Raw genomic sequence first — 18,696 nt, forward strand, 5'->3', positions numbered from 1 at the left:
ATAGTTTTTTTTTTTTTTCTTTTTTCAAGGATAGCCCCGATAACTGCGCCAGATGTACGTAATCAGTTTGAGCATTCGCCACGCCCTTTGTTCGGCTTCTCTGATTTTCCATTGGCTAGAATTGTAGTGTCGTGTAGGTGTCCACCAATCAGCGCCTACCCGTTTACAGATCGTGGGCGTTTTCTTTACACTGTTGCTGCAGAGTTTAAAGCTAGCCTACAGTACAGGCTGTAATCGGTAACGATATCACAGTAAGTAATTAGAAAATATTTCACTTTAGGCCTTTATATACTGATGGTGGGTTTTTAGAGGATATTTGAACACCACAAAAACATCACAGCTCTTTTGTGTATTTTAACGAGGACTTACTTGCCTTAGGAGCTTAACCGTTTGCTTTTGTTTGGCGAAGCTAACTTGCTATTGCTAAATGTGGTTGAAGATTCAATGGAGTCTTGCTCCTGTCTACTCGACCATTTTGGTGTCTGATAACCAACCGACCCAGTGTCTCATTTCAAAGTCGCTATGCTCTTGTGTTAAATTTTACGATTTAGTAAAACAAAAGCTATTCCACACCTTTTGTCTTTTGCGGTTTGTGACTATGTCATCATGGCTTAGCATGTAACAGTGGTAAACGTTATTTGTCGGGGCTGTCAGTTAGCTGCCGTTTTCGGCTCTGCACCGAATTAAAATGGCGTCTTCTTTTAAATTCCCTCGATAGAGCGGTTGGGTTCGGTACTTGTTGCTCCTGTAAAACGAACTTCTCTTTCATTTAGCAATTAAGGTTAATTGTTGAATTTAAAAACTGCCATTAGCTGTTAAGCTCACGTAACGGGCATGCTGGTTTGGCTTGGTGGCACGCGGGCCGTCTGTTCTGTGACTGTTGTCTCACTTAATTGTACTTTTCGTGATGTTGAAAACCGAATTGAATTAACTAACAGTGTTCACATTTGGGCTCCTTGGTAAGAGGCAATACTTAGAGAGAGGAAAGAAAATAATAAAAACCCTTAATATGTCTGACAGCTCTTGTGTCCCCAGCGTTTCATTGCCAACCTTCTGTCTCAGTCATCTCAGGTTTAGTATCATTAATAGCTCATAAAGTTAACAAACTTTAAGTTAACACTAGTAATGAATGCATGCATCAGTTTATTAACACATTAAACTCGGTAATTAATTTTAAATAAAAAGCACAGATTGTGGGGAAAAAAAAAGTTAAATCGGAGCTGTAAAACACTGATCTTTGATTGTTTGACAGCAGCTCTGCAATGAAGCACAAAAAACACCTCAAATCTGTCGAAATGTGTATTAAACTTTGCACTAACTGTGACATGAAAGAAGTCAAAGCAATGAAATGCGATTATTTCTGGTCTTCTTCAAAAGGGAAAAAGATTTTGAGTTAATCTGAAAGGTGGGTCAGGGGGTTGTGATCACTGAAAACAACAGCGGTGTGGTTGCACAGTCCAAGAAGAATGACAAACAAAATCTGCATAAGTGTGCATCGTGGATGGATGAAATTCAAACATCTGAAACTGACTTTTTAGTGTAAATTTCAGATTGGACATAGCGTAGAGCTGCTGGTGAGCACAGACCACCAGCAGGTTTGTGCCTTTTTCACGCATCAGTTGTCCCTTATCAATGAAGTTTATTGCCAAACAGGAAGATGATCTCAGTACTGTTGTGAACTTAGACACATCAAGCCGATGTCATAGAGTTGGTTGGTTTTGAGTGCTGCGATGCCATTTTGTTGTATGTAAGCTCACAGCAACACAAACCTGCTCTACTTCTATTATTTTCTGCCTTGCAGCCTCAGGGATATACAGGTGAGGATCACCTTTTAACCTCATGACCGCTGTGCAACAGAGGTGCATAGTTCCTGTCTTGAAAACCGTCTTTGAAAGGGATTTTACCTTCTGGGGAAAAAGCAAAGAAGTCATCCCAGGCCATTTTAAGTTTTAGATCAGGGATCTCTAACGCCGGTCCTCGTGAGCTACTGTCCTGCAGGTTTTGGATTCTACCCTGATGCAACACACCTGACTCAAATCACTGGGTCATTAACAGGCTTGTGCAGAGGTGTGTTGTAGTAGGAGACATCTAAAACCTGCAGGACAGTAGCTCACGAGAACTGGACTTGGAGACCCCTGTTTTAGATGCTGATGGTCAAAATGCAGCTATTGGGGTACCAGAGAAGAAAAGTAAATTGTCTGATTGGTTCTGCTATTGACATTTGTAAGATTGGTCATTTCCTTTCGCACCAAGTCCAATTATAGAACGCTTTTGGCTTCATTTTTTTGTCATCTGTGGCTTGCATTGATTTTTGGATATGACATTGGTACAACACAGTCTCCTGTAAATGCTACATTAGCTGCGATTACACGGAGCACTTTTTGTCTGCTCGAACATCCAATCACAATGAAAGCGCGGCATGTAAACACCTTAGCTGGTCCGATCTGCCTCAATCGAAAAGATTTTTCAATCCGATCAAGAGGGATGGTTTTTGACCTTTTCACTAGTGCTGAAACTTATAATCGAATTATTGATTTAATCAATTACAAAAAATGGTTGATTTAAAATTCCAGTAATTGAAGCTTTGTTTAACAAGAAAAATAAAATAAAAAGTTACATTCAACGCATCACTTCCAGTCTGTATAACCTACTTCCAGTATTACTTGTTGGTGAGTGAGATGGACGCTTGTTTGCTGCAACAGAAAGTGATGGAATCAGCAGAGCAATGAAAAAATAAGAGCCAGAGAAAATGTTTAAGGTTCTAATTGTGGGATCATTTCCAACTCAAACCAAATGAAAAGATTGTACGGTGTATTCACTGTCAGACCGAGCTTGCTTTCCGCTATAAAACAACTTCCATGTCGCAGCATCTCTGCAGAAAACACAGGGCCCTCCAGGCACTTCAGTAGCGGCTGTAGTTAAGATACATAATGAAATGAAGATAAAAAGACAGGAGGAAGTTACGTGTAATTAAAGTTTGCTGTGATATACGGCACGTTACGGTAGCTGCGCTGCTGTCACTGCTGCTGCATCCAGTTTTAAAGAGTTGTCTGTCTCTAGCAAAATGAATAAACATGTGAGAGCAGTATGAAATGGATAAAACATTGATATGTTGTGTTGCATAAAGAACAGCAGGATGATGCTAAAGATTTCAATCTAAAACAGAATTCAGATATTTTTGGAACACGGCTATATGAAGTGAAATCTAGGAGGTGGAGACTCCCTTTAAAGAGAATTAAAATGTATAGATATTTTTGGTATATAGAGTAATAGTAATTTCGTTGCACTTTTTGTTGCAGTGACAAAGTTCTATGGAACAAAACTGTTTTCTAGTCAACTTATTGCGATAACCCACATTGGAAATCTAAAACACTTTTATCTGTTAAAGACAAAAATAAAATAACATTCAAGAAAAATCTTATTTTTTATTTGATTTACTGCTTATATTTTAAGCAATGTTCAGCTTGTTATATTTTATTCTGTAATAATATTAGGTAATGTCATTGGTGAAGTCCTCTATTTTTCGTGGCCATTGTTTAAAGTCAGAATATAGTTCAGTAGCTGCAGATGGAGTTGAATGCAACAGTTTATTGTAATATATAAATATGTAGCTGTTACTGACTTTTGTACACTAACTGCTTGGTTGCATTTGAGCCACAAGATTTTCAAAGGAAATGGAAAAGCTTATCCAATTAGTTAATCGATTTACAGTGGCAGATTAAATGATTTATATCATTCTAGCTGCAGCCCTACTTTTCACAGTTGGGTCAATGGGAAAAATATAAAGGTATGAACTCAATCTGATCGTGTCTGCGGAGTGTGTTTCTGGGCATACTGAAAACCACATGGGGGTTAAGAGTTTCAGGAAAAGCAGAACTGGACTGTGGTCAATACATTTCATAAAAAAAACTGAAATAATTGAGGATTACTGAGCATCTCGTGAAAGGCTAGAAGAAAAAATAATCCTTTCTTCTTCCAAAGTTAGTCCAGATCGTGCATGTTAAATGTGTTACAGGTATATTCAGTCTTTCTGTCATGTAAACACACAACTGATCGGGTCACTTTATCTAAACATGTCAGCTGGAACCTCTGATTCCAATGATTTTAATCAGATAGAAGAAGTATATGTAAATGTAGCTTTTGAATCATCTTCCAGTAATGTGTTGCTTTTAACATTGTCAGGCTTATTGCTGGCATCTATAACAATTAAGTACATGAAATATCAGCAAAAATGTCATCAGCCATGTACCATGTATAATTTGATGGTTCAGATTTCACCTGTCTTTATTTTTCCTGTGTTGCAGAAAAGGACCCCAACATTGTCTTCTTCAACCAAGAAGACCTTAACATTGTCATCCACTGGACATAGCTGTGACCACCTTCTCTAGAACAGCAATGGTAATGTTTGAATTCCACCGTCATGTTTTTTTTTCTTCTGTGTGATAAGATAAAGGGCATGCAGACATAGCAGAGGGCATGTCGGCCTTTATTCCACACGTCACTGGTAAGAGTAAATAAATGTGCCATGTCTAATTTGAGTGAGAGGTCTGGTGCCAACAATGTGCCTCGGGCTTTAGGGACACATGCTTCCAGTTTAGACTTGCTTTAGTCTGCCTGCTTGAACACTCTGCTTCTTTAATCACAGATACCTGAAGCCAGGCCTTGACCCTAGACCCTTTTTTTTCTTTAAATGAATTCAAATTAAGTAGGTGACAAGAAAGTAGGTCTTTCAGTGTAATCGTGTGGAAGCTTTCAAGCTGCGTTCAGTCTTTTTGTTTTTTCAGGGTGACCCACAATCTGTCTCATAAAGCAGGATTAGGAAAGCTAGATGAATAACTGTTCTGATTAAAGTCGGGCACATAATCAGGTCTGGATGCAAGTTAAATGATCTGTTTTACTCAGATCACGTAGAGGTGTTAAAAACTTCCTCCTGCATGCATCTATCATGCAGCACCTCTGGAACAGCATTAAATTTATTGAACCTATTGCATATTTCTGCTCTAAATCACAGTCTTATTCCTCTTTGCACCCAGCCTCCTCCAGTGCGCCACAGATCAATGCGCGTCTTTATGAACGATGACCGCCACGTCATGGCCAAACACTCTGCCATCTACCCAACTCAGGAGGAGCTGGAAAGTGTACAGAACATGGTGTCTCACACAGAGCGAGCCCTCAAGGCCGTCTCTGACTGGCTGGATAAACAGGAGAAGGGAACTGTCAAGCCCGACCCCGATAGCACAGACGTTGATAAGGAAAGGTGAGAAAATATCAAGGTGGCCAGTTGTTTTTGTTTGTTAGCAGACGGCGATAACGGCCTAAACTTCTTTGTTTTATCTGCTGTTCTAAAGTGAGCACAAGGATCAGGCCACTCGCTCTCTGCGTGGCGTAATGAGGGTGGGCCTGGTTGCAAAGGGTCTGCTGCTGAAGGGAGACCTGGATTTGGAGCTGGTGCTCCTCTGTAAAGACAAGCCAACCATCAGTCTGCTGAAGAAGGTGTCGGACAACCTTGTTACCCAACTCAAGGTGAGAAATGATTTATCTGCACAAAATAAGGTGGTAACAAGGGATGTTCTGATTTTAAAAAAAAAATTAAAAAAGATTGTTATCTCACTACCAGTTTAAGTCGTTCAAGATTAATAAAAACGTTTTGGCATCATGTGGTACTTACACACAGACTCTGTAGCTTTTGCTGAACATCTAAACTAACTTATCCCATTTCTACTTCAGTCTTTTACAGAAGACAAATACATTGTAACCCAGAACATCCGTGAAGCCAGCATCGTCATAAAAAACACTAAAGAGCCCCCTCTAACCCTCACAATCCACCTGACATCCCCTTTGGTTCGTGAAGAGATGGAGAAGGCTGCTGCTGGAGGTAAGCCCCCCCACACTAGGAACTCAGTATTATGTTTTTAGTGCCCCTTCCCCCTCCACCAGCAAGGAGGTCAGGCAGGCAATTAGACTCATATTGTTTATTGGGCCTTCAATGGAGCTAGGGGGACAAGAACACACCACCACATAAAGAAACTGTGCTATGCTTATAGCTCTCTAGACACTCTCGTAGTTCCATGTAATGTAATTGTACATTTTTGATGGCCCAATATACAGTACAGGGCAGGTAGCTTACTGACTGTTGAAGACATGGTTTTCTCTTCTCCTTGTGAAGATCAGGTCACCAATGAAATGAAGGCTTACTGAGAATTTAACCAAATACAAAAAGAGAGACCACTGTGATTGCATGTGTTTTATCATTGATGATGAACGGTTTGCATTGCAGCAAAAATGAGTAGCAAAAAAAAAAAAAAAAAAAAAACCTGATGAAACTGCATTTGGTTGTCAGACCCAGCAGTGGGCTGATGACGGCCTCTGAAGTTCCTCAGCAGAAAAAAGGCCCAAGGTTACAGATAATGACAAGGGGCATTTCATTTGGGCATGTGTGTCCTGAAACTCAAACCATGGGGGCTGTTGAATGAGGCAGCATCATGTATGATTAGAGTCAGCTAGCTTAAATGTAGAGAATAAGTGTTTTTGTTTTTTCTGAGAGCTTTCAACAAGTGGGGACCTCTGTTTCAGCCTTGACCTTATCTGTAGCCTCGTGCTGACAATGATGCCGAGTTTGGGTCTTGTATTTTTTTTAAGCCATCAGTTTTGCTGCAGTGTGGACTTGTTTTGATACCCAGCTTTTGTGCTTCTGATAATTTCTGCCTGTGGTTCCAATTCTGATTCTCTCTGTCAAGCCTTCTAGTTTGTCAATTTTTAGGGACGCTGGACCTTTGACCAACTGGCCGCTCTCTGTCTCGGAAGGGGCAAAGTGCAGCGTACCCAGTATAGGGGTAAAGGGGAGGGGCTCTGCTTCCTGTTTACGTCAGAAAATAAAAGAAAATACACCCCCTTTTTTTTTTTCTTCTCTTTTTTTTGGGGGGCTCTGAAGCTAAAGCATCTCTTTAAGTAATGCAGTTATGGAGACAACCTCCCTATTTATACAACTAATACTCCTGTAGCAGATAAAACAGACTATATATATATATATAAATAAAAATAAAAAATACAAAATACTTTTTGCTAAGTTGATCCAACTCCATAAGAGCGAGTAGGCTGTGTAATGAGTTACAAGCATAGTTGTTGTTTTTGGGGCGTTTAAAACCACTTTAACTGGGAGGTTGAGCGTTTGGTGGTTCTCCAGTGGAGGGGTCCCCTCCCCTTCCCCCTTCCTGCCTGTGCTTTGGGAAGGCTGCCTGTGTTCCCCCTGGCCGGCTGACAGAACTCCCCTTGGTCAAACTGTACCTTGTCTTCTTATTCCACCTGCCAATAGAAACGCTTTCAGTCAACGATCCCCCGGATGTTCTGGACAGGCAGAAATGCCTAACTGCCTTGGCATCTCTACGCCACGCTAAGTGGTTCCAGGTTTGAATCTTGTCTTTATTTGTCTCTAAAACAGAAGTAGCTTTGAGTTTGGTTTTATGCTGTTTGTTCTTTTTAAATTTAAGACTTGTGTTTTTTTTTTTGTTTGTTTTTTTGTTTTTCTTTACATTTTTTTTTCTCCTCTTTTGAGGTGTACTTCCTGTAGTATTACTTGATGACCTGGGTGTTTGTTTCTTGAGAAATGTTTGTCATCACACTGCTGTACAGTTGCTTTGCTCACTTCACAGGTGCTAAAGCAGTAACATTTACTTAAAAATAAAATAGTTGCTTCTAGTCCGCAACTTTTTCCACTTTTCTTATTTAGTTCATCACTTGTCTAACTCCAGTTAATCCAAATCTGGGACTAATATGGCATGTGTCTGGGTGCAATATTTCTAAACTGTCAGTAATGCTGTGAATTAGGGCTGGGCGATATGGATCACAAGTCATAACTTAATATTTTTGGTTAAATGGCAGTAAATATATCACTTTTCTTCCACTTTCCTGTAAAGGAATAACAAAGACCGTGAAGATGCCTCCACCAACCGGGCAGCAAGGCTCTCCTGTCAGTCGGATTGATAGCTTGAGTCAAAAATTTAATCTAAGTATTGATACGTCCTTTCTGGCTCTTAGAGCTGGAAAGGAAAAAGTAATCTACTACAACATTACAATTTTCCTCTGGGATAAACTATTTTTATCCCAGACTTTGGCCTTTGAGTTATTTGTTGTGGTTCTGTGTTTATTTGGTTTAATGAAAACATTAAATTAAAATTTGCTTTCCATCAAGCAACCCATTTCTAAAGGATCAATTAGGCTAAAGTACATGCAGGGCTGACGGCAGCCGGACCAGTAAGATAACAGCATAATTACTGTGTTAAATAATGGAAACGCCACATTTTCCCCTTTTAGTTTGAAGAAGTACATCCTAAAGATGTTTACATTTTGTATACAAAACTTTTAGAAAACATGTTATAATCAACCTCAAATATCTTGAGAAAAATAAGTTTCCCATAATGTTTAGAGTAATTTGCGCACATGTACATTTCCACATCTGTGTAAAAGACCACCTGAACTGAATCACCTCATAAAACAAACTGTAGTCAGATCTATTATGCAAGAAAGATGTAAAAGATAAGTCTTTTATTTCCTGATTTGTAAATTCTTTTATAATTAAACATAAAAAATGAACCTTCAAGTTGTCAAATTAGGAATTTCAGTTGCTTTTATATATAAAAAAAAAAGTTGCAGATAATATCTTCAGTGGTATTTTACATTTCCTAAATTCATCCTGCAGGCCAGACTGGACCCTCTGGTGGACTGGTTTTGGCCCCCGGGTGGCATATTTGACACTCTTTTTAAAAAAACGTGTTTTGAGAGTGGTAAGAGTAAGCTCTTCCAAGGGAGCCGAGCCAAAAGATATGTTTTAAAGAGTCAGACCACAGTTGAGATAAAGCTCATGTCCAGTGATGAGCTACTGCTTCAGCGATTGTTGTAAATTAGCAGGCCACCAGTTTACTCCACTAATATCCATACAGTCACACAAATTCATTTAATGAGTGCTGAAAAATAAATTAGACTAAAATCTTTGTAAATTAAGATAAACTTTCAGTTAATTTAAGCAAAATTCCGGTGTTTACCTGTGGAGGACAAACTTTGCCAGCTCAGACTTCACCTTTCAAAAGATTCTCCAATATTGATCCTGGTTTTATTCCGTTTTTGGTCGTTTGCTTTTTTAGCAGGATTCCGAGGCCTTTTAGGTTTTTCTGAAACTATTTCTGGTCTGCTTCTTTTACTAGCTTCCATACCTGTACGCTGCTGCTCTTTTGCCGACATAAAATACCAAACGCTGCCTTGTTGTTGTTAGGCAACCGTGGGGAGTCGCATATGATTGGTTAAGGGACCAGGAAGTAGGAAAGAGCAACACGGTGCACCCAAGTTATTCCGGCATGGAACTCTTATTTTGAAGGAGACAAACTTGACAAAGACATTGTTGATGTAGGAGACAGATTGTTAAAAGGAAGCTTCCCTATAATCCTTTGCAGCAAATGAGAACATTTTAAATTATTTTTAAGTAAAAAATCCTAATTATTCATCCTTTAAGAAAACCACACAAACAAGGTGTCAAATGAAAGCTGAGACTCTGCTGTCATAAAACCATAAATCATGTCTTACTTTTTTCTGGTCAAACGTTTCTTTCCAGCTCTAAAAACTCTGCTCATGTGTTCTATGACTCCTATGCCTTTATTTAAAATGAACCATAAAGATCCTGGCAGTTCCCATGAAGACAAATGGGGTTGTAGTGAAGTATATACTTTCTGGATCCTCATGGTGTCTCTAAGGTGAATTTGGGGGTTATCCCTCACTTCTCCTTACTCTGATTAATGATAGAGGTGTTGATCATCAACATCGGCTGATGGGTTCCTGAGATATTTACCTACATAACACCTCCATTAAAACATTTGTAAAACTGTTCAGGTTAATTTTTTTTTAGCTTCTATTTATGCACAGATATTCATCACACATTAATTCCTAGATTAATCAGACTGCTTTTGGTTTTCACTGAAAGGAGTGCGGTTTTCTTTTAGGACAAGAAACAAGTGGGGGAAGCGTTTGAGTTCCGACTCAGAGAGAGCTGTATTATAGTCAAGGAAATAAGAAATGGACAACTTTCTACTGTAATTCCACTGCAGCATGAACTCATATTGAGAGAAACAATATTGTCTAAATTCTTTATTATGTAAAATTACATTTATATAATTAAAAAAACTCAAGATATCGCCCAGCCCTACTGTGAATGAGTTATTTTCACATATAAAGCTACTTGTAGAGCACTTTCTGCCCCATTAATAGAAGAAATGTTCCTTGTGGTTGGACATTTTCTGATAACTCATAGTACTGTTGCCTGTCTCATCTGTAAAACATCCAGCCTCCATCTCTGCAGCTTCTAGTGTAGAGTATGTGGCCTCAACCTTTCCTGCTCTCTGGCTGTTTTTTTGTTACCGTGTGTCACAAAATCAATGGGAATATTGCACCTCGAGTCTTTTTATATTAAAATCCTTTTACCACTAACGTAACCCCGAGTCTTTTCAATGACGGCCCAAATAAGTGCACCCTGTTTTAATTAGCTCTCGTTTTTTACATCAGAGCTGGTTTTAAGTTTGAAGTGGCTTTCTTCTCTCCTCGTCTCCTAATCTTTTAAGTCACACGCATGGTTTTCCCCTCAAACAGAACGTCTGATAACTATTACCATCGATCATTTTGGCTGAATGTGAATGATCATAAACAAGGTCTTCCTGCAAAGTGATCATCTAATATTTCTGGACATTTCCATAATGTCAAAGCTAAGCTGTTATAGTCTGTGTGGTTTCATTTTCATTGATTTCTTTTTGCTTTGGATGTTGGTTTTGCTTGTCCCATGCAGCCGTCTGTTTTTTGACTAAAATTGCTCGTCTGCCTCGTACCTTCCCTTCCTCCCCCCACCCCTCCTTCCTGCTTGTGTTTCCAGGCCAGAGCCAACGGGCTGCGCTCCTGTGTCATTGTCATCCGGATACTAAGGGACTTGTGTGTCCGCGTCCCCACGTGGGCCCCGCTTCGTGGCTGGGTGAGACAGAGATTTGTGCTGTTGAGTACGTTTACCCCAAATCTGTCAGTGTTTGTACTTCTGAGACAGAGACTTCTTCCTTTTCTGTGCTGCAGCCACTGGAGCTCATCAGTGAGAAAGCAATTGGCACAGGAAACCGGCCTATGGGTGCAGGAGAGGCTCTGCGCAGAGTTTTAGAGTGTCTAGCTTCAGGAATCCTCATGGCAGGTATGTTCATGTGTTGTTTGTTTGTCTTTCTTTGCCTGTCGAGACAGAAAAAAAACACAATCATCACCTGGATTTAACTGAGCAATAGATAAAAACCTAATGATGTTTCAGCCTGCAACAAATTATTTACCCTGCCACATGCAGTAAGTTGCTTATTTCTAAAACAGCCATGTCTGAAGTAGGGCTGAGTGAGCTTTCCAAAAAAGAGGAAGGGGGGGTTCACAATATTTTTCCAAAATAGCTTTAACGACAATATGGATGTCTTTGGCCACACAATAAGTCTGCATCAGTGATATTCCACCATTTACCTGAGTCATGATATGTACAGCAAAATAAACCCGCTGCAATTCTATGCTGTTCTAGTTTAGTTTTTTTATTTGTTTTATTTAAAATCTGTATATCTGTGCAGTTTGCTTCTTTCTGTTGGTTAATAATGTTTTTGGAAAGAAGAGGAAAATATAGCTGTTGAGAAACTGCTGTGCAAGGCCTGATGTAGGCTGAAAAAGATGCGTGCTTTCACGCCAGTCTCCATAAGTCTCCAATAACACGAAAGAGCTGCTAAACGCGAAGAGTCTGAACTTGGTTGCTAACTTGGCAACAGCAAGCAGCAATGGCAGAGAGTTTACTTCCGGTATTTGCCTAGATGTGCTTTCGGAAGCGGCGTGTCTTTCAGAACATGTGACAATAGCAGGGAATATTATGACAAAATTGTTAAGAATTTTGTCTCTTACCGTGTTAGTGATCGTTTGAAGCTTAAATCGACACTGCTTCACTCTGCCATGTGTCCTCGCTTACTGGCTCAGCTGTTTTTCATGAAACCCTGGCCGGAAGATGCATCTCATGGTCGTGGAATAAATAATGTGTTTTAGAAAGGTCAAATTATTGGCATGCATCATGCAAAAAAAAAAAAGTTTTTTTTAAATTTTTTGTCCCACACACACACATCAATTTTCCGTTCTTAATGTTGCAGATGGTGCTGGAATTTCTGATCCATGTGAGAAGGACGCCACAGATGCTATCGGTCATTTGGACCAGCAGCAGAGAGAAGACATAACGGCGAGTGCACAAGTGAGCCCAACAAAGCTGTTTGTGCACATTCACAGCTTAGTGAGTGTGTTTTTCACACCATATGTCCTTTATCCTCAGCATGCCTTAAGACTGTCAGCTTTTGGACAGCTTCACAAAGTGCTTGGAATGGATCCTCTTCCTTCGAAAATGCCCAAAAAACCTCGAAACGAGACTCCCGTTGATTATACAGGTGAACCACACTGATCAGCCTGCAAGAGTTAGATAGCTTACAATCCTCACTGTAGAGATAGTAATTATTTTGTTATTTGTGATGTAGATTCTATGTATTTGTGTGCTTTGTATGTTCCTATAAGTTATTTTGTGTGTTGCGATTAGTGCAAATCCCACCCAGTACGGCATACATCCCACCAATGAAAAGACCTATTGAGGAAGAGGAGGGAACCGATGACAAGAGTCCAAATAAAAAGAAGAAAAAGCTTCAGAAGAAATGTAAGTGCTCCTTGTGTAAAAATTAACTTTAAAGTCGACCTTGGCTTTTTGGTGGTATAATTGATTTAGTCTCCCCTGATTTCCCCTTCCCCCCAGCTACAGAAGAAAAGGCTGAACCCCCTCAGGCTATGAATGCCCTGATGAGGCTGAATCAGCTGAAACCTGGTCTTCAGTATAAACTGATTTCTCAGACTGGTCCAGTTCATGTTCCAGTCTTCACTATGGCTGTAGAGGTGGACGGGAAGACCTTTGAGGCTTCTGGTCCATCCAAGCGTACTGCCAAGCTGCACGTAGCCGTTAAGGTGAGTTTAGGATTAACATCTCTGATTAGTATTTAATTTCAAATGTGGCTCATCTCTTCTTTAACAAAATATTTATCTGAACTGAAGTGAATGTGTGGACTGTTCCAGGTGCTGCAGGACATGGGCCTGCCAACTGGAGTAGAAGTGAAAACCAACGAGCCGACAGTAAAACTGGAAGAGCCGGTGGTAGCAGCTGCAGTGGAAGAGTCGAAGCCAGTGGTAACACCGACCGAAATGCCTACTCCTGCAGCTGCAGCCGCCAACGCAGACCGCTCAGAAGCCGCTGAGGTCAGTGTGTTAGCGAGCAACGGTGCACCTCTTCTCTAAATACTGTCACCTCATCCTCTGATGCTTCTCTCCTCATCAGAGCGCTCGCCAACAGGGACCAATTCTGACTAAACATGGGAAGAATCCCGTCATGGAGCTCAATGAAAAGAGGCGGGGCCTCAAGTATGAGCTTATTTCAGAGACCGGCGGCAGCCACGACAAACGCTTCGTCATGGAGGTGGAGATCGATGGACAGAAGTTCCAGGGTACAGGATCCAATAAGAAGGTGGCCAAGGCGTATGCAGCGCTGGCTGCTTTGGAGAGTCTCTTCCCGGAAGGCTCTGTGCCGGAGGCTGCTAAGAAGAAAAAGGGGCCACCTGTGGTAAGCTTTCCATCATAAAGGGGGTGATGTCATCCAGGTTAACATCTCTGACCCCTTTAAACCTGTAATGTTGTCTGGCTGCATCTGGTGTAGTTTCAGGTGTGTGTTCAGGTGGGTTATGTTTTTCCCATTGAATTAAAAAAAGAAAAAATTCTGTGAAACTAAAAAATTAAACTCAACATAAAAAGCTCATCACTTGTTTATTCCCAGTTCATTTCCCCAGCTAAATGAAAAATCACATAAGCTGTCATCGATGTCGGATTTTATGCTTAAAAAAATGGGGAAAAAATTCAAATTGCTTACATTTGTCTTTGGTTTTTACATTTGAGACAATCAGCGTGTCCCAGAAATGATTTATTCTCATAGAAGACCATAAGAAAGGCCAGTGAACATTAACACAGACCCCAATAACCAAAAGCAGAAATATTTGAAATACTTTTTTTAATTGTAGAGAGAAATTAGTGCATTTGTGCTCCTTAAAGCATTTACACAGCGCCTTATGGTTTCCACAAGAAGGAAAATGATGAATGTCATGGAATTTGCTCATCTGATGATGTGATCTGCTTTTCCCTACTAATCTAAGAGTTTTTCAGTGTCTTAGCCAAATGAACAAGAAAAAGCAGGATAAGAGTTAAACGTATTTTGACCGCTGGAACTTCCTGTCTGAGCGACATCACCTGAACTGGCAGGACTCAGGTCTCCTTCAGAAAGTCAGAAAAATGGGATCTGGAAAAAAAATAAAGCAGATACAATAACTAACTTATAGTGAAACATAGTAAGAAATTAATAGAAAATAGAATATAAGTGACCTTAAAAAGTAAAATAAGGTGCTAAATTAAATATTATTAATGCCAAAGAGAAAATAATTGTTGATCCAATCTTTACAATATTTCTAAGAATATAATAAAGATGTATGATTAAACCTACACAGGGATGAGCTGTAGGCATGAATATGTAGTTATTTGGATTATAGTTGATATAGGGACCTGCTTATAAAAAGTCTTCATTCTGACTAGATATTTTCTCCTACCGCTCTGTGTACAAAGATTACTTCTTTTTTTTTTGTTTGTTTGTTTTTTAATCAGTTTTTTAACGTTTTGTTCTGAGCCCAAAATAGAAACACAAATGGCTCATTTTCTGACTTTCTATTTGGTTTAAGAAACAAATTTAGAGAGCACATCTTGGTTTTAATTTTTCATTTCACATTGAAATTAAATCAACAACTGAAATGTTTATTGTTATATGTTATGTTCATTTATCATTTGCTTCCTCTCTGGTGGTCACAGTATACCACAGTAATTCAGCTGTTTTTTTCTTTGGTCTTGGTTCAACTGTCTGCGTGTACATGGACCTCCAGAGGTGGTTTTATCCTGATCTAAAAAACTGCATATTAGCCTCTGTCTTGTTAGTTTTTGTCAATTTTCAAAAGGGAGGAAAATTTCTAGTTTCCGTTGGACTTTAAACGACGTTTGTTTCCTCCATAGCACACTTTGGGGTTTGGCATGATGGGAGGCGGAGAAGCAGGTACGCCCAGGGGCCGAGGGAGAGGAGGGCGAGGTCGTGGGAGAGGCAGAGGCTTCAATAATGGTGGAGGATATGGCCAAGGAGGTGAACAAAGGATAAAAAAAAAACTCTTACTGGACTTGCAGTGTTAAATCTCCATATTAAATATGTCTCCTCCTCCCAGGTGGTTTTGGAACATACGGCTATGGAAACAGCACCAACTCCGGCTACAGTGAGTATTTGTTAATGTTGGCTTTTGTTTTGACTGATGTGTTGAAATTCCAATCAAACATGTCTGCCGTTGTGTTGGCCAAGATGCTTGTGTGGTGCAGCTTAGTGCATCTCACCAGGATTCTGGGAATGTAGTTCATTTTTCTCTGTAGAAAATAAGTCAACATGCTGGGATATAACTCCAGCTGAGGGATTTTACATTTCTCTGCTTTAAGCCACAGGACTGATTGTGTTTTTTGACAAGCCCTCTCTTATGAGTACCCTTCTCTTCCTTCTGGCAGCCTGTTCTGAGGACTGACCTACCTGAGCGTGACAGGAGCAGAGAAATCTAAAAGACAACCAACACATTAAAAAAAAAAAAAAAAAAAAAAAATCTGACCTGCCACGTTTTTAAGGCAGAAAAAAAAAAACTAAATAAACAAAATCTAATTTTGATTTATTTTTTTCCCCTTCTCTGCCCTGTCTCACTCTTTAGGTGACTTTGTCTCAGACTGCTATGGCTACCACGAGTTTGCGACATAGATCTCCCCAGTCTTTAAAAAAAAAAAAAAAAAAAAGTAAAAACTGTCCCATAGAGAGGATTAAAACGGACAAAATACTCAGTAGTGATCCAACAACATCATGAACTCCCTTCACCACCGAGTCCACAACCCTGGGAATAAATCGACAACAACGCTCTGCCCCGTCTTGCCAATTCCGCTTGTCGTGTCCTGATACTCCGGGGAAACGATCTTCCACTGCACGCACGTAGCCATAACACAACCTCTGTCCTTTCAACTTGCGGTGGATGCAGCCGGACATCTGGACCTCCTCAAACCGCAGGCCTGTCGTCATCTGTCCTAGCGGGGGACAGAACTTTGTTTCTTGAGCATGATGAAGTGACGACCCGAGGAAGCTGGACATCATACTGCCCCTTGGATCGTTGTCAAGACAACAGCCGTCTGGTTTCTGTCTCCGTACTGATGACTTCTATGAGAACACTTAGAAATCCTAACATAATTCTGATGTTTCATTTTAACTGCTTGCCTTTCTGTCACTTCCAGCCACGATTAAACTCATTTTGTATTTTCTGTTTTTGTCTTTGAGAAATGGCCCTATGGTTGACGTAAAATCAGCTGTTTGTCATGTTCGCATCTGTGTTTAGTCACACCTCCACTGAATGCATGATGGTCTTACTCTGGCAGTATTTAGTTACGGTGCTCCATCTGTAGCAGCATTTTTCACTGATCAGCTGAGGCTGTTGGCTTTAAGCTTGCACTCTGACCAGATGGATTAGAAAACCTGATGTTCATTTAGTAACAAGACTTCTTGCTCGGTTTTTATATGCTTTTGTTTTGTTTGTTTGTTTTTTTAAATAAATGTGATATTTGTGACTGTGCTACCACATGGTCCTTTTTTTATTATTGATTGACAATATAATCAACATGCAAGGAGTTTACCAATTTTAAGACTTTGCAATGCTGTTATTTCCTAGATTACTACAACAATGGTGGTGCAAATGGAGGCGCTGGGGCGTTAAGCAGCCCGCCTGGTGGCCCTCCATCCAGCACAGCACAAGGATCAGCACAGGGCCTCTATGGTTCATATTACCAGAGTGAAGGAGCCTACGCCACCTCTCCTATCAACAAACCCCCCAAAAAGAAACCTCTAATACACAAGGGTGGGAAAGCAGTCTTTTCAGGTCCCCCAGGGGGGAACATGGGCCCTGCAGGAGGCTACCAGCCCAGCGGCGTAGGGCAGGGGTCATATAACCAGTACGGACCAGGGAAGAAGAATTTTAACCAGAACCAGGGAGGGACAGGTGGTTACCCATACAGCACTGCTTACCCAAGCCAGGTGACTGGCGGTGCTGGAGGTAACCAAGACTACTGCTACGATGGTGAGTTTTAGGTTTTGAATTATTTTAAATATATTTTTCATTAGGAAATGTCTCCTTATTTTCTCCTCATTCGTCCCAAATTTCCCTGAGGGCTCTCCGAAGGGATTAATAAAGTATTTCTATTCTATTCTATTGTAGGCTTCAGCAGCCAGTCCAGTTACATCTCACCGGGAGGCAGCAACCAGGGCTTTGGCTCCAACCATTCTCAATACCACAACCCAGGCTACGGACGGGGCGATGGAGGGATGGGCTACCAGTACAGATAGACCATTCTCCCTCCACCCTCTGAATCATCAGCACCAAGCTCCCTGCATCCGTGTCTCAAGCCTTCTCCCAAAGAAAGTGGCTGACAACTTGCCCGTGCTCTCTGCCTTTTCCATGTTTTGCTTCCTATGTGCTGTTGAGTTTGTATGTAGCACACGTGGGCACAAAAAGAGATTTGTGGACCTTTTTTCTTTCTTTTTTTTTTTTTTTTTTTAATTAAATGTCAGAGCTAAGTTGTGAACCTAGTGGTCTGTTTCAGTGGTCTGGTCAGTGCTTAGTCCTGTGTTTTCTTTTATTTCTGTTATTTTAATTTAGCTGCCAGTCCTTGTCCTCATCCCTAAATGTGAAGACTGATGCTACAAATTACTCACGTGCTGGCTCTGGTTTGGTATCTTTCTTATAGCGTGGTAACAGCATTTTACCCATGAAACTAGTAAAATGTTGTTTAAACTACAAAGTTTTTTTTCTGTGCTTGAAAACAATGTACTTTCAAGCTTGTTCTTTCTGCAGTGCTTGTAATTTTGGCTTATTTTTGTAATTTTACCAGATGTGATGTAGTTATTTTAACTAATGGTTTTGAAGATTACTAAACATTTCTCAAATCCACATTTCTGCTCAATATAGCTTTAGGATTGAGTGGGATATGTTCCTTTGTGTTTGTATCAATAAATGATTTTTATTTTAAATTATTTGAGTTTTGACTCCCAAGCCTTTCTTTCAATAACGTGTTTGTCGTGACAAACGTCTGATTACCAATTCTTTAGGACTAGAATGTTAAAGACCTAAGTTATATTTACTACTGATTCATAATTAAAGCATACAACTAATGAAAGCTTTACTTTTAAGTTTTTTTTTGCTTTCAACACTGCCAACTGAAGTTGGACACCCCTGCTTTATATGCTCATGTTGGTTTGTAGACGCAGTGATTTCAGTGTTATCTTTAGAGTAAAACAAATCTGGCACATCCATTTATTGATCTGACCGAGGCTCACAATTAAGTTTGTTAAGGAACCCCTGCTAAGACGGTAATATAAACATAGTTATGATTAGATATTTTGTTTCTATTATCCAAACCAGTAGGAGCATGTAGATGCTGAACAATACCAGGGTCAGAAATGGAGCCTTGGAGAACTCTACATGT

General features: G+C 40.1%; 1 protein-coding gene across 2 annotated transcripts; it reads left to right on the forward strand.

Moving 5' to 3' along the window:
- Positions 1–164: 164 nt before the first annotated feature.
- LOC121634395 (interleukin enhancer-binding factor 3 homolog) lies at positions 165–18,244 on the forward strand. 2 transcript variants are annotated; one of them, XM_041976991.1, is made up of 18 exons: positions 165–251; positions 4,305–4,398; positions 5,034–5,257; positions 5,349–5,523; positions 5,728–5,875; positions 7,313–7,404; positions 10,907–11,002; positions 11,098–11,209; positions 12,180–12,277; positions 12,356–12,467; positions 12,614–12,727; positions 12,824–13,029; positions 13,138–13,317; positions 13,397–13,678; positions 15,163–15,286; positions 15,366–15,413; positions 16,887–17,291; positions 17,430–18,244. In XM_041976991.1, exons 2-18 carry the CDS (start codon positions 4,396–4,398, stop codon positions 17,555–17,557), a joined length of 2,547 nt encoding a protein of 848 aa, XP_041832925.1. In that variant the 5' UTR covers positions 165–251; positions 4,305–4,395; the 3' UTR covers positions 17,558–18,244. The 2 variants fall into 2 exon arrangements, with proteins under 2 accessions (XP_041832925.1, XP_041832934.1); XM_041977000.1 differs by lacking the exons at positions 16,887–17,291; positions 17,430–18,244 and adding an exon at positions 15,888–16,785.
- Positions 18,245–18,696: the final 452 nt, after the last annotated feature.

This window comes from Melanotaenia boesemani, chromosome 2 (assembly GCF_017639745.1).
Source record: "Melanotaenia boesemani isolate fMelBoe1 chromosome 2, fMelBoe1.pri, whole genome shotgun sequence".
Classification (NCBI taxonomy): Eukaryota; Metazoa; Chordata; class Actinopteri; order Atheriniformes; family Melanotaeniidae; genus Melanotaenia; species Melanotaenia boesemani.